At 40.2% G+C, this 19,192-nt stretch overlaps 1 protein-coding gene across 11 annotated transcripts in view; it reads left to right on the top strand.

The window, feature by feature from the left end:
• The window catches only part of LOC126457214 (mitogen-activated protein kinase kinase kinase kinase 5), a 313,638-nt gene that overhangs the window by 81,644 nt on the left and 212,802 nt on the right, over positions 1-19,192 (top strand). For all 11 annotated transcript variants that reach the window (XM_050093332.1, XM_050093331.1, XM_050093328.1 and 8 more), the window contains exons 5-6: positions 5,753-5,881; positions 6,020-6,201. In XM_050093332.1, the coding sequence (XP_049949289.1) occupies positions 5,753-5,881; positions 6,020-6,201 (311 nt within the window). The remainder of the gene's footprint in view (positions 1-5,752; positions 5,882-6,019; positions 6,202-19,192) is intronic.

Raw genomic sequence — 19,192 nt, 5'->3', positions numbered from 1 at the left:
AATAAAACCCCAAGTCATTCCAACCATGTGTGTCAATTTTTACCTCTCTATCTACATTATTCAGTGGTTTATTAAGTTTTCAAATTTATACTGACTTTTTGATCACCCGGTACATTTTATACTTCACATACATGTATAGCCAAAGTCTAAAGATTTATAATATCCCCAATTTTGTAGGCTTCTGAAGATGACAAATTAATTTGCTGGAATTGGTGTAGCATAATAAAACTGTATTTACAACTGAGACTGAAATTTATCCTTAAAAGTTTTAATTTATTGCGGTTACCCACATTTTCATGTGATCAGCTATTAGTGACTATGTTGATGAGCTGAGCTGGAAATTTTTTGCTCTTAACAGACCTTAGAAATCATATAATTTTTAAAGGTTATTGATTTCTTGCAAGTGTTTTTGTAGCATTTTCGAAAATTCATATCTGGGCATTGAGCTTCTAATGCTGTAAGAATGAAGAAAAGCAGAGGGGTCCAGTCCAATAGGTTTCCTTGCAAATACTTCAGTTTTTAAAAAGACAATTTTTTTTTTATTGTCTGTACAAGGTGGACAAGAAGTCCCTGTACCCCCAAGTATCGAATGCTAATTGATTTGATTTGTTTTATTGTAAGTATTTACTTATGTATCAAGTGTCTCATATATCGGTATATTCCACATCATGGTGTAAACACATTTCCACACACCTCCATGTTGTTCTTGATATATTTTTGGGCATGTATGGTGTTATAGAGGAAAATGAATCCTCAACAGCAGTGTGCAGTTGTTCTTTTGTAGCATAACAATGTGCAGATACAGGTCTTAATTGTTCCCCACAATGAGTCGTCAGGTGTGGTGCGGTCAGGACTTCTTGGTGACAATTTCAAGGGAGCTGGTGTTGCTGACGCCATTCACAGTCCCTTCAAAAAAGGACATTCCAAGCAGATGCTGTGATGTCATTGCTGCCCATATCTTTACATAAGGCAGATTCCTTTCTAACTGTGTAATGAAGATTCTCTTTTTTCCAAACAATAATATTTTAATATGTGAGCTGCAGTGAATGGCACATTCATCTGCAAACTTAACCTTGGCATGGTTCACTGCATTTGGAAATTGAGTTAACAAAGCACAGCATGCTGAAACATGCTCCTTCTGGGCTGTATCCAATAACTTGTTTATGAATGTTGGTTGAAAAAGTCTGACATTAAGACCTTTTTTCTTGTGATCCTGCACTCTTATCCTTGGTATACCGAGTTCTGAAGCATGTTTACGTCTTGACTTCTTAGGAGCTCATTCAGTCAAAGCAGAGACTCTGGCACATGTTTCTCCTCGTGTCTTCTTCTCTCCACTCCATGGCCTATCTTTAACACTGCCAAAAGCAAAAACACATCTTTCCCAATCAAGAAATGTTGCTTTTTGCTGTGAAGACTTGGTAAATCTTTCCTGGAATGCTCCCATAATCTCTCTCATTATCTGCCCTGTGCGATGTTGTTAGTCACTAAACGCTCCTCTGTAGTGCAAGTATGACAGCTCACATCTGTCACAACTACAGATTAAAACTCGACTGTAATAACATAAGAAGTAACCTACATAAACATTTGATACTAAACAAGGGTTATAGGGACTTCTCGCCCACACTGTATAGAGGGCATAAGAACAACATATGACCAAACTTTCAGGAAGTATTCCACACATGTAGAGGAAGACATGGGTCCAGAAATGCTTTATTTTCATATTGGAGCTCAGGTTATACATCTCCTCAACACATTGATCAAGAGAACCACACAGGAAAAGAATGTATCAGGACAATATGAAACATTTTACCAGATGAAATGTTCAAAATTCCGTCCATTAACAAGGGTACATGCAACAGCCTACCATCACATTGAATTCCTGGTGCACTTACGTATCACTGGAGAATTATATATTAATATAATGGAAGGAAACATTCCACATGGGAAAAATTATATATAAAAACAAAGATGAGGTGACTTACCGAACAAAAGCGCTGGCTGGTCGATAGACACACAAACAAACACAAACATACACACAAAATTCAAGCTTTCGCAACAAACTGTTGCCTCATCAGGAAAGAGGGAAGGAGAGGGGAAGACGAAAGGAAGTGGGTTTTAAAGGAGAGGGTAAGGAGTCATTCCAATCCCGGGAGCGGAAAGACTTACCTTAGGGGGAAAGAAGGACAGGTATACACTCGCACACACACACATATCCATCCACACATACAGACACAAGCAGACATATTTAAAGACCAAGGGTTGCAGCCAGAGATGGGAACTTTAAGTGTGAGGCCTTTGGGGGTGATGCCAAATGTCAGACAAGCCTGAGAAAACAGAATATGGGAGTGTAATCTGGCTAGGGCGAAGGCATGTTTGCGGAGGGAATGTAAATAAAACTTAATGGGGTCATTGTGGGGGTGTTGTGAGGGTGACATGGTATTAGAAGGTGGAAAGTGTAACATGAGGTGAAATGAAAATGAAAATAAAAATATATGGGGAGAGATAAAGGTGAACCGGAAAGAAACTGGAGATCTGGAATGAAAAAAGGCGAAAAGGTGTTGGTTACAGCTGGGCTATGTTGGACTTGGGTTGGTAGACAACGATATGCATAAAGGTTAGGTGGTTGTGTTGCCGCCAAAACACGTTAAAGGACGGAGAAATTCGGGAAAATTTCGAAAAAACTGCGTGTGGTATATTAAAAGGAGTGGTATTGTGGTGGCAGATTATGAAAATGAGGTTAACAATTGTCTGATGAAGAAATAATCGCGTTAAAACCTGTGGGAAGCGGCTAAAAATGATCAGTGGTGTGGGAAAAACGGAAATGGAAATAAAGCGAAAGTTATTAGAACTGGCCGAAATGGTTGTTTAAAAGGTGAAAGGAGCTGTTTGTGAACTAGAAACGGTGGATATTATAGCGGCGGTACTGCTGAAAGCGGCAAAAAAATTTTTTTGGTTATGGTTTGGAAGTGGGTTACGTATTATTGAGTATATATATAGGCGGGATAAAATAGTATAGCAGATTACGGTAAAAAGGAGAAGGTGAATACAAAGTGAAACTACTGGCAAAAACAGAAAGAGGAAAATAAGACGACAGAAAAGATTTCGAAATGCAACAGTGACAATACCAAACGTAATTGTTGGATTCAAATTAATGATATCAATATAATGGAAGGAAACATTCCACATGGGAAAAATTATATATAAAAACAAAGATGAGGTGACTTACCGAACAAAAGCGCTGGCTGGTCGATAGACACACAAACAAACACAAACATACACACAAAATTCAAGCTTTCGCAACAAACTGTTGCCTCATCAGGAAAGAGGGAAGGAGAGGGGAAGACGAAAGGAAGTGGGTTTTAAAGGAGAGGGTAAGGAGTCATTCCAATCCCGGGAGCGGAAAGACTTACCTTAGGGGGAAAGAAGGACAGGTATACACTCGCACACACACACGTATCCATCCACACATACAGACACAAGCAGACATATTTAAATATGTCTGCTTGTGTCTGTATGTGTGGATGGATATGTGTGTGTGTGCGAGTGTATACCTGTCCTTCTTTCCCCCTAAGGTAAGTCTTTCCGCTCCCGGGATTGGAATGACTCCTTACCCTCTCCTTTAAAACCCACTTCCTTTCGTCTTCCCCTCTCCTTCCCTCTTTCCTGATGAGGCAACAGTTTGTTGCGAAAGCTTGAATTTTGTGTGTATGTTTGTGTTTGTTTGTGTGTCTATCGACCAGCCAGCGCTTTTGTTCGAGAATTATATATTGTTTCACAGCCTTACACAACATGGGCACTAAGACTGTGCATCTTGTACTGGGGTTCTGTACACAAGAACTTTCAAATGCCCGCACAAATAAAAGTCTAGAGTATTTAGGTTCAGAGAGCATGAAAACCAAGGGATTGGTCCATTCATTGCAGAATGTTATTGTCTACAAACATTAATATTAAAATTAGGAGGAGCTCAGTTGTGCACAAAGTAAATATGTTGTGTCATTCATAAAAGTACGTGTTCTAGTAGGACAGATAGAGTATTCTCTAAAAAAGCATGGTAAGTTTCTCCATTGTGCCTGGGTGGAAGAATGTGACACCCTAACAGTCGCCAACAGTGCTGACACAAGTTTTGACTGAAAATCCTTGTTGATGACATGATTGCACAGTTTCATGAGGATTTTTAGCTGCCATATGGGCCGATAATGAAAATTTACTTACTGATCATGTTGAAATGAAGCCTCATCTGTGAAAAACACATTTGCGCCAAAATGAGGGTTGACATATTGTTGAATGAACCATTTACAGAAGTGTACCCATGCAGGAAAATCAGCTGCTGACATGCCTTCACATGCTGTACGTGTTATGGATACAGCAGGTTCTCATGTAGCACTCTCCAGACAATCGTGTGGTCACCATTACTTGTTGTAGCTAATTGTCTTATGCTGACATTACGATGGTCATCAGTTGCTTGAAGAAGTTCTTTCCTGATTTGAGGTGTTCACTATCTAGGCCTCCCCCAGTTGAGTAGTAGGCTTAAACATCCCATGCTCCCCAAGACAGCGATCACATGCTTCAAATGTCCTCCAGTTTGGGCACAATCTTTCTGGAAATCTCGCTCGATACAATCTTTGGGGTGCCGGTATCGTCTGCTAATCGAAAAAGTAAATGAGCATCTGCCAACTCCGCATTCGAGTGCACTTCTATTACAGTGTATGGGAAACCAAGTCCTGATGAACACTAAACAGTTGATGCTACATGCTTGATGCTAGTAGAGAACTGAGGTTTGTTGTATGTCAACACAAGCAATGAAGTGTCACGTGTCAGCTTTTACCTTCATTCCATTAGAACAACAAACACTGGACGATGAACCTAAGAATGGTAACTTACTATATAGTCTATTACACTATGTATACTTGTTTCTTTATTGGAATGGCATGCTGTCACAAGAGAAAAGAGTTTTCATTAGAAACATAATATGAATTATCTTTTTAAACATTTTTTCTGTAAATTTTATCCAATATTGTAAAATCATGGTTACACATGCCTACCCACCCTAGAAACAAAACTAAATGTTCACAAACCAAACTCGTGGATACTTTCTAGTAGCAAGGGTTCCCAGAATCATTTCTCTTGGAAGTTCAAAACTGTCTGCCACTCACCACAAAACTAACGTGAGTTACCCTACCCCCGCCTCCTTTCCCTCCCTAATGCAGAGCTTTGTTACATGCGATCTTGGCAATCAGTTTCTTGTTTTATGATCTTAATTATTTATTTGTACAACCTTTCGGATATATTAAAGTTTTTGTCTCATTATATGTATAAATTAACTGAAGATAATACACTATTTGAAATGAGTCTCAACAGTTAAGAATACATCACAGCAGATCTTTATTGGTTAGTAATGATGTTTCAAATATTTAGAAACCATGGAACAACGCTTGCAGAAAATATTGTGGACCTGTTATTTCCTTATTAGGGAATAGGTGTAAGACTTCTGCTTTTCCTGGTAGTAAGGTGAAGATGATATCACCAAAAGGAACCGTTACCAAGTAACATAATGAAAAAAACTGTAGCTGCTTCTATACAAACAGGAAAAGCTGTACAGCTTGTTGAAAAATTTCAGACATTAATTATTTCTAATACAAATTAAGGTGCTATATATAATCACATTTAGGTATACTCTTAGCTACTTTTCTTATACTGTTAGATACTTTTCACATATGTAATCTTATTCTGAAGTTGTGTTTTTGTTTTTAAGGGAGCCAATATTCTACTAACGGAAGCTGGTGATGTAAAACTGGCTGATTTTGGCGTTTCAGCACAAATAACTGCAACAATCAATAAAAGGAAATCTTTTATTGGGACTCCCTACTGGATGGCTCCAGAAGTGGGTATTAAACAGGGAATGATTTTGTTAATTTGTGCTTAAAATAAATTATTTTAAGCAGACAAATTTGATTCTTCATTTTTGTTTGATATGCCTGCACAACCTCATAGTTTATCCTTTCCTTATTTGCTAATATAGGTTGCAGCTGTGGAAAGAAAGGGTGGATACAACCAGCTGTGTGATATTTGGGCAGTTGGAGTGACTGCTATTGAGTTGGCAGAGCTCCAGCCTCCCATGTTTGACCTGCATCCCATGCGGGCTTTGTTCTTAATGTCAAAAAGTGGTTTCAAACCACCAACTTTAAAAGACAGAGATAAATGGTATGTTGCATATTCATTCTTCTAAGTTAATTTTTTCTTATTAATATGGAGATGATTACAGATTTGAAATACGTGAATGCATGATTCTGAATTGAAAATATTTCAGAGTAATATTGTTTTATAGGAAAAGAATAAAAAAATGATAGCAGTGCAGTACCTAGTGTCAACATTATGTCTGTATTGTGTTATTCATTACTGGAAGACTTGTATCTTACATTTGACTATCAACCTTGAGGGGAAATGTCAGTTCTATAATTCTAGGTAAGATCACAGTGGCTACATTTGATCATTCAGGATTCAAATCCCCACTGGGCCATCCTGATTTAGGTTTCCTGTGATTTATTTGAGTTTTTTCTTTCAGGTGAATATTAGGACTGTTACTTTAAAATGTCCCCTGCCAGATTGTTAAAGGACATTTTGAAGTATTGCACCTCAGCTGTTTTTTGCAAGTATTCAGTTAATTATAGCTTGGATGATTAGCCTATTTTGGCCTTACAAGCCATTTTCAAGCACAGTAGGTGCCAATGATTATATAATTGTTATCCTGTTATACAGTTATTATCCTGTTCACACCTTCAGCACTTGAAAATGGTCCGTCAGGGGGTCAGCATTTGTTTACTGGGTATGGACTTGGCACCTCCAGCATTCCTCTGTTGGGGACTGGTAAGTGCTGCCAGTGCTCTGCCACCATAAGCTCTGGGCTTGCTTCTGGGCAGAGGGCAAGCTTCCCAGACACTGGCATTAAGCTGCTGTCGTACCCATACCTAAGCCTAGTAAGGACAAACACATTCCTTCTAGCTAACACCCCATTTTTCTTATCAGCTGCATTTGCAAGGTGATGGAACGTATGACTCGTGCCCAGCTGGTATGGTGGCTCGAGTCTCGCAATTTATGAACCACTGCACAGTGTGGATTTTGAACGCACCATTCTGCAGTTGACCAAATCGTCACTTTATCCACCCATATCCTGGATGGTTTTCTGTGGAAATACCAGTCCGTAGCAGTGTTTTTCAACTTGGAGAAAGCCTACAACACCTGCTGGAGGACTGGTATCCTCTGTACTCTCTATACGTGGACCTTCCAAGGCCATATGCCTTGTTTCCTTCAGGAATTTTTGAAAGACAGGGTTTCAATGTGTCAGTCCCTTGTCCATTCACTATACTATCGCCGTGACTTTCTTCTCGTCAGATATCCATGCTGTCTGTCTGCCATGCACGGCCCCCCCATCATTTGCCTCTTTCTTCAATGACTCCTTTGATCACCAGTATGGGGCACGTTCTTCTTCTGTATTACCTCCTGGACTTCTCTTTCGGCTCTTGCTCCGGCAACTTAACTTCACGCTACCTGCACCTTTCTCAGTAGGTGTGAACCCTTTACCACCTTGGCTTTGTGCAGCAGCCCGTGCTCACCTTGGCTTTCATTTGCTTCGGTACTCCAGCCTTGCTTTGTCACCTTTCATTTCATGACCTTCGTATGTAACTTCATGATACTACCTTTTGTGCACTGGTGGCTCTTGGACTGACTGTGGTTTCAGATGTGCCTTCTTCATTGGTGGTGACAGTTTTCGGTGTTAGCTTCTGGAACACTGCTCAGTATTTACAGCAGAGCTCTACGCCTTGTATCAAGCCATACAGTACATCCGGCAACACAGACTTTTCAATTGCACCATCTGCTCAGGTTCTCTTAGTGCCCCTGAAACCCTCTGTGTGCTGTGCACCGCCCATCCCTTAGTGCAATAAGTCCAGGAAAGCTGTCACTTGCTGGCTCTTTATGGAGCCACTGTGATGTTTACATGAGTTCATGCTCATATTGGTCTGACAGGAAACAAGGCCGCTGATGCTGCTGCCACGTCTGCAGTCTTCGTACCTCAGACCGCTAGTTCTTACATTCCCTCCAATGATCTCTGTGTTGCCATCTGTCAGCAGGTGGTGTTACTTTGGGATCACTACTGGTCTTCCTGCATTGGAACAAGCTCTGGGTTATTAAGCCTATCCCAGAGGCTCTGATGACCTTCTCTCAGCCCTCTCACCATGAGGAGATCATTTTAGCTAGGTTGCGTATTGGGCACTGTCTTTTTAGCTATCACCAGTTGTTAAGTGGTGCTTCCCCACCACTTTGTGCCTATTGTGCTCAACTTTTGATGGTCTGCCATTTTCTGATGGAGGCCCTTTTCTTTTTTTTTAGCCACTTACATTCTCATTTGTGTTTGCTGTCTGAGTTATCGGCCGTTTTTGTGAATGACATTGCTGGCTGTCAACTTTTTATCTGCTATAGCAATATGGCGATGGCCATTTAATTTTTAGTTCGGGACCTCCATGTCTCTATGGCGTATTTCATAGACCTTTCTCCATGTCCCTGTTTTTAGCTGTTTACTCTTCCATTGATTGGGATTGAAGTGTAATCATTTTTAACTCCTCTCTTTGTCTTCGTGTTCTACAGTTTTGACGTGCACGCTTGTGATCCTAGTTGTTTTTGCATCCTAAAACAAAACGAAACAACAACAACAACAACTGCTTCAGCAAAGACCGTGTGGAATGTGGTAGAATGTGGTGTGTCACAGGGAATGGGGATATTGACTTAATCACCTGGATCCCAAGGATGGTACAAACCTCTGTTAAAAAAAAAAAAGTGTGCTGCACACTGATGAGATGCATGGCTGTTGAGGTGCAACAGTTGTTAGTGGGAAACATTTAGGGTACTGGCCAGCCACACCTTAGTTGTGTAACGCATACTCAGGTATGAGGGGCTCCATCTGAGTCCACTATTATTTCCCTAGCTTCTCATGGGACCAAGATAGAACCCTTTAAATCTTCCTCTTCTTCTCCCAGCGTGAAGGGTGTATCACCTGTATTTACTCACGGTCATTCATCTAAACAAACGGCGGAGGGTAGTCCTCCTGATAATCAGTTGGACTTTAGTAACAGGGCCCAAGGAGCTGTAAATCAAAATGTGTTTCTAATGATCAAGAGGAGGGAGAGGATATTTGAAGAAGTGTCCCCCTTCTACATTCATAAAGTCTTAGAAGGACGTGCTGGCACCTTAAAGTCTATTAGGTGGTTGTGTAGTCGTTCTTTGTTGGTCAAAACTAACCAGTCAAAGCAGGTGGAACTGCTTAGGAAGTCACAAAAATTGGGTGACTATGACATCATTGTAGAGATCCACATCTCCCTCAGTTCAAGCAAGGGTATGGTTATGAGCTATGATATCGTGAACATGGTTGTAACGGAACTGAAACAAGACCGGCCGTCACAGTTGATAGTGGATGTGGAGCAAAGGACATGGAGGAGTAATGGAGGAATTGAGAAGACCACCACCTTCATTGTCACCTTTAGTTCTCTAGTGCTGCCTGAACATATTATGGCAGGGTTCTTCCAACTAACAGTTAGGGATTACATGCATAGCCTCATCTGGTGCTATAAATGCCACATTTTGGTTGTACGGTGATGAGTCGTGGAGGTGAAGTGACCTGTGGGAAGTTTGGGAAGGTAGCCCATGACACTGGGACTGACTGCCTGTTTCTGGCGATCTGCATTAACTGCTCTGGGAGCTACCCAGTCTGGACCTGAGACAGCCCTGTTTTTGCTGAGGAATGAAAAATTCAGGAAATAAAAATGACTAATCAGTTTTCCTAGGGTGAAGTTAAAAGAATACAAGGTGACACAACCTGTCTTCACCATATCGTATACTTCGATGGTGCAGAAATCTGTTCCCAAGGTGGACATGGTGTACACTTTAACATAGACGATGTCCAGCACACCACTGCCTAGCACCAGCAGCAGCACTTATACTTGCATGTTTACATGCCAAAGCGAAACACGTAAAGACATAGCAATACAGACAACTATGACAGAAGAGACCAGCAACATTTTTGCAGTGAGCATTGAGAAGGCACATGAAAAGCAGAGTGCCTCTCAACAAACCTGTTCCCCATCACCCTCGAAGGGACAGGGGGCGGGGAAAAGATGATGACATTCAGGTTGAAAGTTATCCTGGGCACCTCCAGATGTCATTCTGGTATGTCTGACTGATGAGGAGGAGATCATAGAGTTAGATGCCTTGTCATCGGACCCAGGCAGCCCCTCCACTCCCCTTCACTCTACAAGTGCTTCACCTCCCCAGCACAAAGATAGGGGTAAATTAAAACTGCACACTGAAATGGCTCCCATACTACAGTGAAACATAAATGGGTTCAGGACTTGGGGAGAAACTGAGACTACAAGCACAGGTACGTTCTCTATACTTGTGTTTACAAGAAACACGTTTTAAAGATACAAGCACCGCTGTGCTACAGGGCTATACCCTCTACCACAAGGAAAGACCTAACTGTGGAGAGCACCAAGGGAGGGGTTGCTGTGTTTGGAGGTAATGCGCACCAGCACCCTGCTCTCCCCGTGGCTATTGATCGGCAAGCAGTTGCAGTTGAAATTCGTATATGACACAGGATTACTGTTTGCCCATTGTATTTACCCCCGCAAGATGGAATAGACTCTTAGACTCTCACAGATATTATGGAGCAAATCTCCCAACTATTTCTCCTACTGGGAGACTTCATTGCCTGTCACGTATTTGGGTCTCCACCTCCCATTGTCATTGGGGTCAGGGTTTGCAGAACCTCATGATGTCTCATGACCAGTGCATCATCAACACAGGTATTGTGACTCTTTTTCTGTGCTGCTACTGGGTCATTCTCAGCCAACAACCTCTCTTTCTGCTGTCCAGTCCTTGTTGACTCTTGTTCATTGGGATGTCATTGACTACCTTCATTCCAGTGACTACTTCCCTCTCTGCATTCACCTATTGGATGGAGCATTACCTGAACAGAAGCCACCAAAATGGATAGTCAGCAGGGCTAATTGGATGCTGTTCAGCCAGCAGTGTGTGTTTGGATACCACAGCAGTGTCCAGGTATGGGTGGACCACATTACACAAGTGATCCATCATAATGCTGACTTATCCATCTCAGAGTCATCAGTTTGTCTTAGGAGGCAGCCTTGGTGGACTGGTGAGTGCTGCTCAGCAATTCAGGACAGGCACTCGGCTCTTTGACAGTTTAAGTACCACCCAACAGCAGACATACTCACAGGCTTTCAGGTCATGAGAGCCAAGGCTCGACACATAACTAAGGAGTGCAAGAAAAGGTCCTGCCAAGCGTTCGTAGACTCCGTCAGCCATTCTACTTGTTCTAAAAAAGTATGGGAAGCCATTGGGAGGATTTCTGATTAACATAGACATTTACCGAGAGCAGTAGTGCTGAAAAAGAGGTGTTCCCAAACAACGTTCAGAGACACCGCTCAGATGACAGCAGAGCATTTTTCAAAGACTACTGCCAATTCCAGCCAGGATGCTGTGTTTCGCCGCCACCATGTTACTGTAGAGACTTCAGATCCAAAAATTCTGATTCTTTCAACTATTACCCTTTCTCTGTGTGCAAGTTGAAATCAGCACTGTCCCAGACTTGTGATGCTGCACCTGCTCACGACAATGCCCAGTACTGCATGCTTCAACATTTGCCTACACCATCAAAGGAAATCCTGCTCGAATGCTTTATTTGTTATGGCGGACATGTCATCTCCCCAACTCCTTGGTAAAAGCAATTTTGATCCCTCTCCTCAAACCAGGGAATGTGCACAATGCCCCAGTAATTAACTGGCCTATCGCCTTAATGACCTGTGTCGGAAAAATCCTAGAGTGAATGTTTAAGTGTCATCTGGTCTGGTTGTTAGAGACCAGACAACTTCTTAGTCACTCTGAGTGTGGATTCTGGAGATTTTGGTCCACTGTTGACAGCCTTACCTTGGCGTGGGAGGCTGTTCAGGAGGCTTTCCCTCATGAACATCCCTGTCTTAGTGTATTCGTTGACATCAGTAAGGCGGACGACATTACCTGGAGACACAGTATACTAGAGCAGCTTTATCAGTTGGGCTTTCGTGGCCAGCTGCTCATCTTCATATGGTATTTCCTGTCTATGCAGCTTTTTAGGTCTCGCATTGGTGACATGCTGTCGGATTGTTTTGAGCAGGAGAATAGTGTCCCTCAGGCCAGAATTTTAAGTACCCTCGTTGCCATAGCCTTAAACTGTATCGTGCCTGTGGTGAGGAGTCTCGTACAATGCTGTTTTCTGTTCCTCCTCCAGTGTTGCAACAGCATGTCGCCAGTTGCAACATGTGGTGCAGAGATTAGAGGAGTGGGCTGCAAAGATGGGTTTTCAGTTCTCTGCAGGTAAGAGTGTGTGTGTGTGTGTGTGTGTGTGTGTGTGTGTGTGTCCGTCCGTCCATTTTAATCATTCTCATCGTATTTTTAATTTACTTGACTTGCATATGAGGGACATAATCATTCTCATTGTATTTTTAATTTACTTGACTTGCATATGAGGGTCACCTTTCTACGTTTTAAAGACTCAGAGAGGCTTGTGGGTCTCATTTTTTACTCCAGTTTGTCATGGTTGCCACATCTGAAAGGCATGAAAGCCAGAACCCTGAAGGCACTGAATATTATAAAGTACCTTAGCCACAGGTCTTGTGGAGTTGGCAGGTTGCGTGTGCTCCAGTTGTATAGGGCTTTCGTGTGTTCGTGGCTAGACCATGGGTGCACAATGTATGGATCGGTGAGGCCTTCTTACCTGAAAATCATTAACATTGTCCACCAAGAGGGGGTTAGGCTGGCAACAGGTGCTTATAAGACCAGCCCCATACCCAGTTCTGTGCTGAGGTTGATGAACTACCACTTACAGTCCGACGGCCACTCCTCGTGGTGCATCAAGCATGCAAGTTCCTTGCAGGCCCGAACTCACCTGCATGTCATACTGTTGCTCGTCTGCCTCTGGAACCCTTCTCCAATCGTCCATGAGCAAAAAGCCAATTTTGGATACATGTGCGGCATGTGCTGGAATCACTTGGTATGGAAGAAGTAAAACCCCAAGTACCATGTTTTAACCGTCTGCCACCCTCGTTGCTGCAGAGGCACGGGGTAATTTTAGACTTAGTGTAGTACAGGAGAGGTTGCACTCCTGCATATATTTTAATTCACTATTTAAGGACATTTTAACTGAGCACCACAACTCTACAGCTGTCTTTATCGATGAGTTGAAGCAGAGGACTCCATTAGTTTTTTTGTTGTTTTCCCTGATTGTGTCCTCAAGGTCCAGCTGACTCGTGACTTTACTGGCTTCAATGCAGAATTATATGTGATGTTCTAAGCATTAGAGAGGATGAGGTGCGTGTTGAGAGCTAAATTCCTTTTTTGTTCTGATTCTATGAGTTCAGTTCACTCTCTGCCATGTTTCTACCCTGCATGTAAAGTAGTCCAGAATATTCAGATCGCCCTTCTCCAACTACAGAAACTGGGGTAGGTGGTGTCTTTCTGCTAGGTACTGGCCCACATGGGTATTGTGGGAAACAAAATGGTGGATGTAGCAGCCATGGAGGCCAGTCTTATCCTCAGTGACTTCAGTGTGCCATCCCCCCGCATTCTATCACCTCACTGTTGAGATACAGGGTCTTGCGTCTATGGGAGGATGAATGGCTGGAAGGGATAGACAATAAGCTCCATCTAGTAAAGCCCACAATGCGGCTGTGCCATACTTCTTTGTAGTCACAGTGATGAGATGAGGATCTGCTTACTCATCTTTGCATAAGCCACAGTCATATGAGGCATGGCTTCTTGCTCTGGTGAGAGAATCCTCCAATGTGTGGTGCTTGTGGCACGCAGATCACAGTGCACCACATTTTATTAGACTGTGTTATATTCTCCAGCCAGAGGGCAGTGGCAGATTTGCTCTATACTAAGTAATGTTCAAATAAATGTGGTGAGAGTTTTAAGATTGTGTGATTTGTCCAACTTGTTTCTTAAAATTTTAGGGCATTGTTCTTGATCTGTTAACAGGGGAACTGGCTTAGCCTTTTTTTTCTCCCCCAGCCAGTCACATTTCCCTGTGCCTTTCTTGTAGCTCATCTCTGGCTTTATTCCCATTTTGATCCTGGTTATAGCATCTTTCACCCTTCTTCATTGTATTAAGGCCTGTGAGATAGACTGGTTGTGTGAGTCAATGGAGTGATGCAGGAATGAGTGAAGAACTCCTTTCAGGTGAGGTCTTGATAATTAGTCATAACTATAACAATTGCTTCATTAATTTCAGTGGTAAAATGTTTTCTCTGACCAATCAAAAGGAAATTCACAATTCAAGATATACTTTCCACAGAAGCATTTGTGCCTGGTAGAGCAAGAGCAAGACTCACAAGCACACCTATATTTTTACATTAAGTACCTTTACTTTTAAGTGTATAGAATACATCACACCATCTCTTATCTGTTTCCAAATTAGCTCTTTTCCTGTTCCTCAAGTTTCTTGGACACAATGTTGTTCACGCATCCCATCCCTTCAAACAATACATCTTCATCTATCTGATATGTTGCACCTGAATCTACGGTCTTAACAATATTAGACAATTTAAAAGTTCAACCCAAGAAACAGAATTTTTCATTGTCATCCAATGAAATGATGTCAGAGGTTGAAATGGAGAAGTTCACTTTTCTAAATAAGTCACAAAAGTGTCATAAAATAAATTGGTAATCATTTGATGTTTTGACTGAGTGAAAATACCATCCTTTTCCAAGTTACTGATTTTTTCTTTAAGAAGCTCTAATTCCCACAAACATACTTAGCATCTTTAAGTTCTGACTGAATTTCATGCATTTGCATATGGCGATAAAATGTTCACTAAAATTGACTCACATTTTGTCCTAGAACATGTGGATTTTTTCTCAAATAGTTCTCTGATGAGAAAAGCTGTGCAGTCTATTGAGCTGGAAGAATGATTGTGTTTTGCGGTGTGGAATGCAAATAATCCTTCTTCCACAGCAATACATTTGTCTTGCTCTGTTTGTAGTTCATTTGAACTTACAAAGGAAGTAACACTGCTAGAGGTTCTCGTGGAAACTGCCGATGTGTTGTGTTGTATCAGCAACTCCTCCATGTTCAATGGAAAAAAACTGAATCACACAATGTACATTCTACATTCATCCTTGTGGTTTCCTTCAAAAAGGGAAACTGTTATTTCATAGGTTTCAAGAAAGAACACTTTCTTTTTCCCATATTGACAGGCATGCATTAGTTTCACACACATCAAACAACAGACAATGGAGCACACTAAAGCAGGCTTGCCAAACCCGGTGTTGAAACTGCCACCTGCTTCTCGTTGTGGTCTGTAACAGTCTGAAGACATTGTATTGGTTGCATTTACTGCCAATGTATGTCATCTAACAGTGAATAGCTAATTCGTAATTACAAATATTATTGAACATTGATAGCCCTATAACATTCTTTAATGAAAACTTATTACATCAGTCTGTCACTTCTGCAATAGCAAATAATCTTCTGTTCACAACTCTCCTCATCCTGTGGCCAAAATAATGCTTCTTTATTACATTTTTGTGCCAAAGACGAAATAAGACTCAAGAAAATATTAAAAAACTATGCCTATGACATTAAATTGTCGTAAACGGGACACAGAATGAAAAAAAGGTTAGTCTCATTAAAACTGGGATGTCTGATCACCCTATTGTAAAGCTGAAATTGGCCAATCGTGCAAGGTATAATAAACTGAATACTTGTGAAAAAACAGCAAAGGTAGAATACTTCAAAAGTCCTTCAGCAAATACATGGCTGTTGTACCCTAGAGAAAAAAAATAATTTCCTCAGCTAATTTCCTTTACCACCCTCCTCCAACCTCACTTGTCCATCTCTATATCTTTGTGGATATTGTGGTTGGTGGAACATATAACCCTAATCTTCCTGCACTGGATATAAATAATTATTTTATCAGACTATTGTTGTTTGAAGTTTTTGTTGCAACAAACATTTAGCAAGTAGTTAAGGAAACCAAAGAGAAATTTGGAAATAGGACTAAAGTTCAGAGAGAAAAAATAAAGTCTTTGACATTTGGATGATCAGTGTTTTGAAGAGACATTGTAAGGGGCTCAGCAACAAAATGAAAAAGGGGATAACAAAATGTAATCAAATCAAAGCCTGCAGTGATGAGAGAATTAGATTAAGAAATGAAACATTAAAAGTAGTAGATGGGCTTTTCTATTTGGGAAGCAAAATAACTGACAATGGCAGAAGTAGAGAGGATAAAAAATGCAGACTGGCAATAGCAAGAAAAGCATTTCTGAAAAAGATAAAATTGTTAACATAGAATCTAAATTTTAGGTGTTAGAAATTTTTTCTGAAGGTGGAGTATATCCATAAATGTGGACAAGAAACATTTCAGACAATAAGAGGCTAGAATTTCTTGAAATGTGGTGCGACAGAAGAATATTGAAGATTAGGTAGATAGATTGAAAACCTAATGGTACGGAATCGCATTGGAGGGGGGGTGGGGGATAATAGAAATTTATGGCTAAACTTGATGGACACTTAATAGCACACATACAAAGGCATCAAAGAATCATCAGAGTGGTAATGGAGGGAAATGTGGAGGGTAAAAATTGTCGAGGAAGTGCAAGATATGCATACAGTAAGCAAGTTCAAAATGATGTAGGTTGAAGTAGTTACACACAGATGAAGAGGCTTGCCCAGCTTAGACTAGTATGGAGAACTGCTTCAACCTGTTTTTGAAATGAAGACCACAACTACTACTACCATCCAAATCATCATTTTTAACAGCAAATATTTTTCCTCAAAGTATTTCATCACACGTTTCTGGACATTGTTTGAGGATATGCACCATTTCACCTCCATGAAATCTCATCCATGTAATAATCTGCAGGCTTAACTCTAGGCATTTTCTGATTTATATTTGATGCAGTAAAAATTATGACGAACATGCCCCATTCTGGAGAAACTGCATTGCACAATTGATGGAAATACTGTCTGGAAAGTGGAGGCTACTTTTTCAGAGTATCATCATTTAATTTAGTAACTTGCTAGCTTTCATCCTTGCTATGGAGTTTTGGAAAAAGTTATCAGTAACTGTTCACTATCTTTGTTGTTAAAGTTGTTATCATTAGTGTAACATGTTCCATTACATTGTAATATTACATGTAATTAGGTTAATTTAAAATTTCATCCACAGAATCTTCAAGAAATTGTAATAGAAAAACTTGTGCAGTTTACTACGAAAGATTAAAGTACATAAAAAATGCATGTATCGAGATTTTTCAAATTATGCATGAAGTTACTGTTAAAACCTGTAAATGACAACATATCTGAGAATCTTGTTGAATTAAGTAAAAGTTGTAAAAAAATATTGTTGTGAATTTGTTAACTAAAGACTGATTTATTCTTGAACCATCTTCCTCCTCTATCAATTACTTTTTCCTGAAATTATGTCTGTCTTTTGTTAAATTAATACAGCTTAATGGCAGGTAGCAATTATTTTTGTGTCTTCCATTAGATATTCACAGTGTGTGCAGAGTTATTTTGAAGAGTTTATAATGGCTTTTAGTTTTCCATGATGTGTTAATTTGGCTGTAAAATTGATAAGTGTGGGAACTTAGTTATTAATTGTTGGCAGTTCATAAGAAAAAAGGGTTTTTTGATAAGAAAAAAGGGTTTTTTGTTTCCACCATTTTATAAGAGGCAGTCAGATGAAAAAAAGACAGATGGAGGAAAAGTAAGTAAATTTTGTATGATATGAAAAGTTTTTCTCGTACAAAGGCATCAAAGAATCATCAGTTTGCTAATGGAGGGAAATGTGGATGGCAAAAATTATAGCAGAAGCACACTTTGGGACAAGATAGGCAGTGCCTTATTGGAAAAATATTTGCAGTTGCGTGTAGAACCATGATTGTACTCAGATGTGCACCTCTTCATTTGAAACAAATTGAAGGCCACTTCTCTCTTCAGAGCTCCAGAAATATTCCTGAATGTACATGTAAGATAGTAAGAAAAAATGTGCTCATTCATTCATTAATTCTTCCAGTCATTCATTCTTCCACCCAGCCATAGTGTTCTGTAGACCCCATCAAGAAGGGAAACTTTCCTGGATGTGGAACAAGTCAGGGTATACGTGAACTTGAGACAAACAACGGAAAATTTATTGGTTTACTGTGTGTACTGCCTCTTGCTTTTCACATTTATAAATTTAATTGAACAAATTAGTAAGAAAACGTCTACTTTGAGAAAAGCTGCTGCCTCCTGAGATTCATTATATAACTACTGTGCACCTGCTGTTAGCAGCTTAATATTTATTTGAAACGATGTCATTTTTTCAGAGAAAATGCTTTTCATTGGCTTATGAGGTACGTTTCTACATTTATTTTTAATTGGTAGAGATTCCCAATTTGTTGCTTTATGATGGATGCGAGCTTGTTGTCTACCTTACCACCAGAATACACAACTCCGTTCTGAACCCAGATCAAGGAGGCAAATTCTACTTGAAAATTATTTCCCTGTCACATATTGTGAATTTGTGTAACACAGTTCATTTGAAACTGATTTTTATCATCAGCAACAAAAACCATTAAAGAGTAAAGATATTGGTAAGGAAGTGTAAGAATCCCAAGATCCTTAATAATGCTCCAAGATGTATGGTTATTTACACAATATTCTTACTGCTCATTTCTGCTGAATAAACACTTTGTTTACTTTAGGTGCATTGCTCTAAAAAATAATTCCATTTGACAAGCCACCATTCTTGTCTTTAGGTCATCACAATGAGAGATGCTTCTAAGAACATAACATGCTGAATTGAGCTTTTTGATTTAGTGTTGGGTTAACTATAACTTGTTATCCAGATGGACTAGAAGGAATTTTATGCTCTGTGTGCTTTATTCAGTGTACATCCATTAGTGTCTACTTCTGAAGTCAAAAGGTCATTATTGATTGTTTGCAATTGTGTAGTATGTAAGATTAAGAGTTAAATTGTTAGGTGTGAACCATGTATAGGGGTCTGTGGCTATTGTCTTAGGTGTGTCTGCTATGTTTGGGTTTGGAGTCCTGATTAGTATACTTGTGTCATCGCATACATTACATATTTTGAATTACACTTAT

The sequence above is a fragment of the Schistocerca serialis genome, chromosome 2 (assembly GCF_023864345.2).
Source record: "Schistocerca serialis cubense isolate TAMUIC-IGC-003099 chromosome 2, iqSchSeri2.2, whole genome shotgun sequence".
Lineage (NCBI taxonomy): Eukaryota > Metazoa > Arthropoda > Insecta > Orthoptera > Acrididae > Schistocerca > Schistocerca serialis.
The sequence above is the reverse complement of the archived record's forward strand: the minus strand, read 5'-3'. Positions and strand labels throughout refer to the sequence as shown.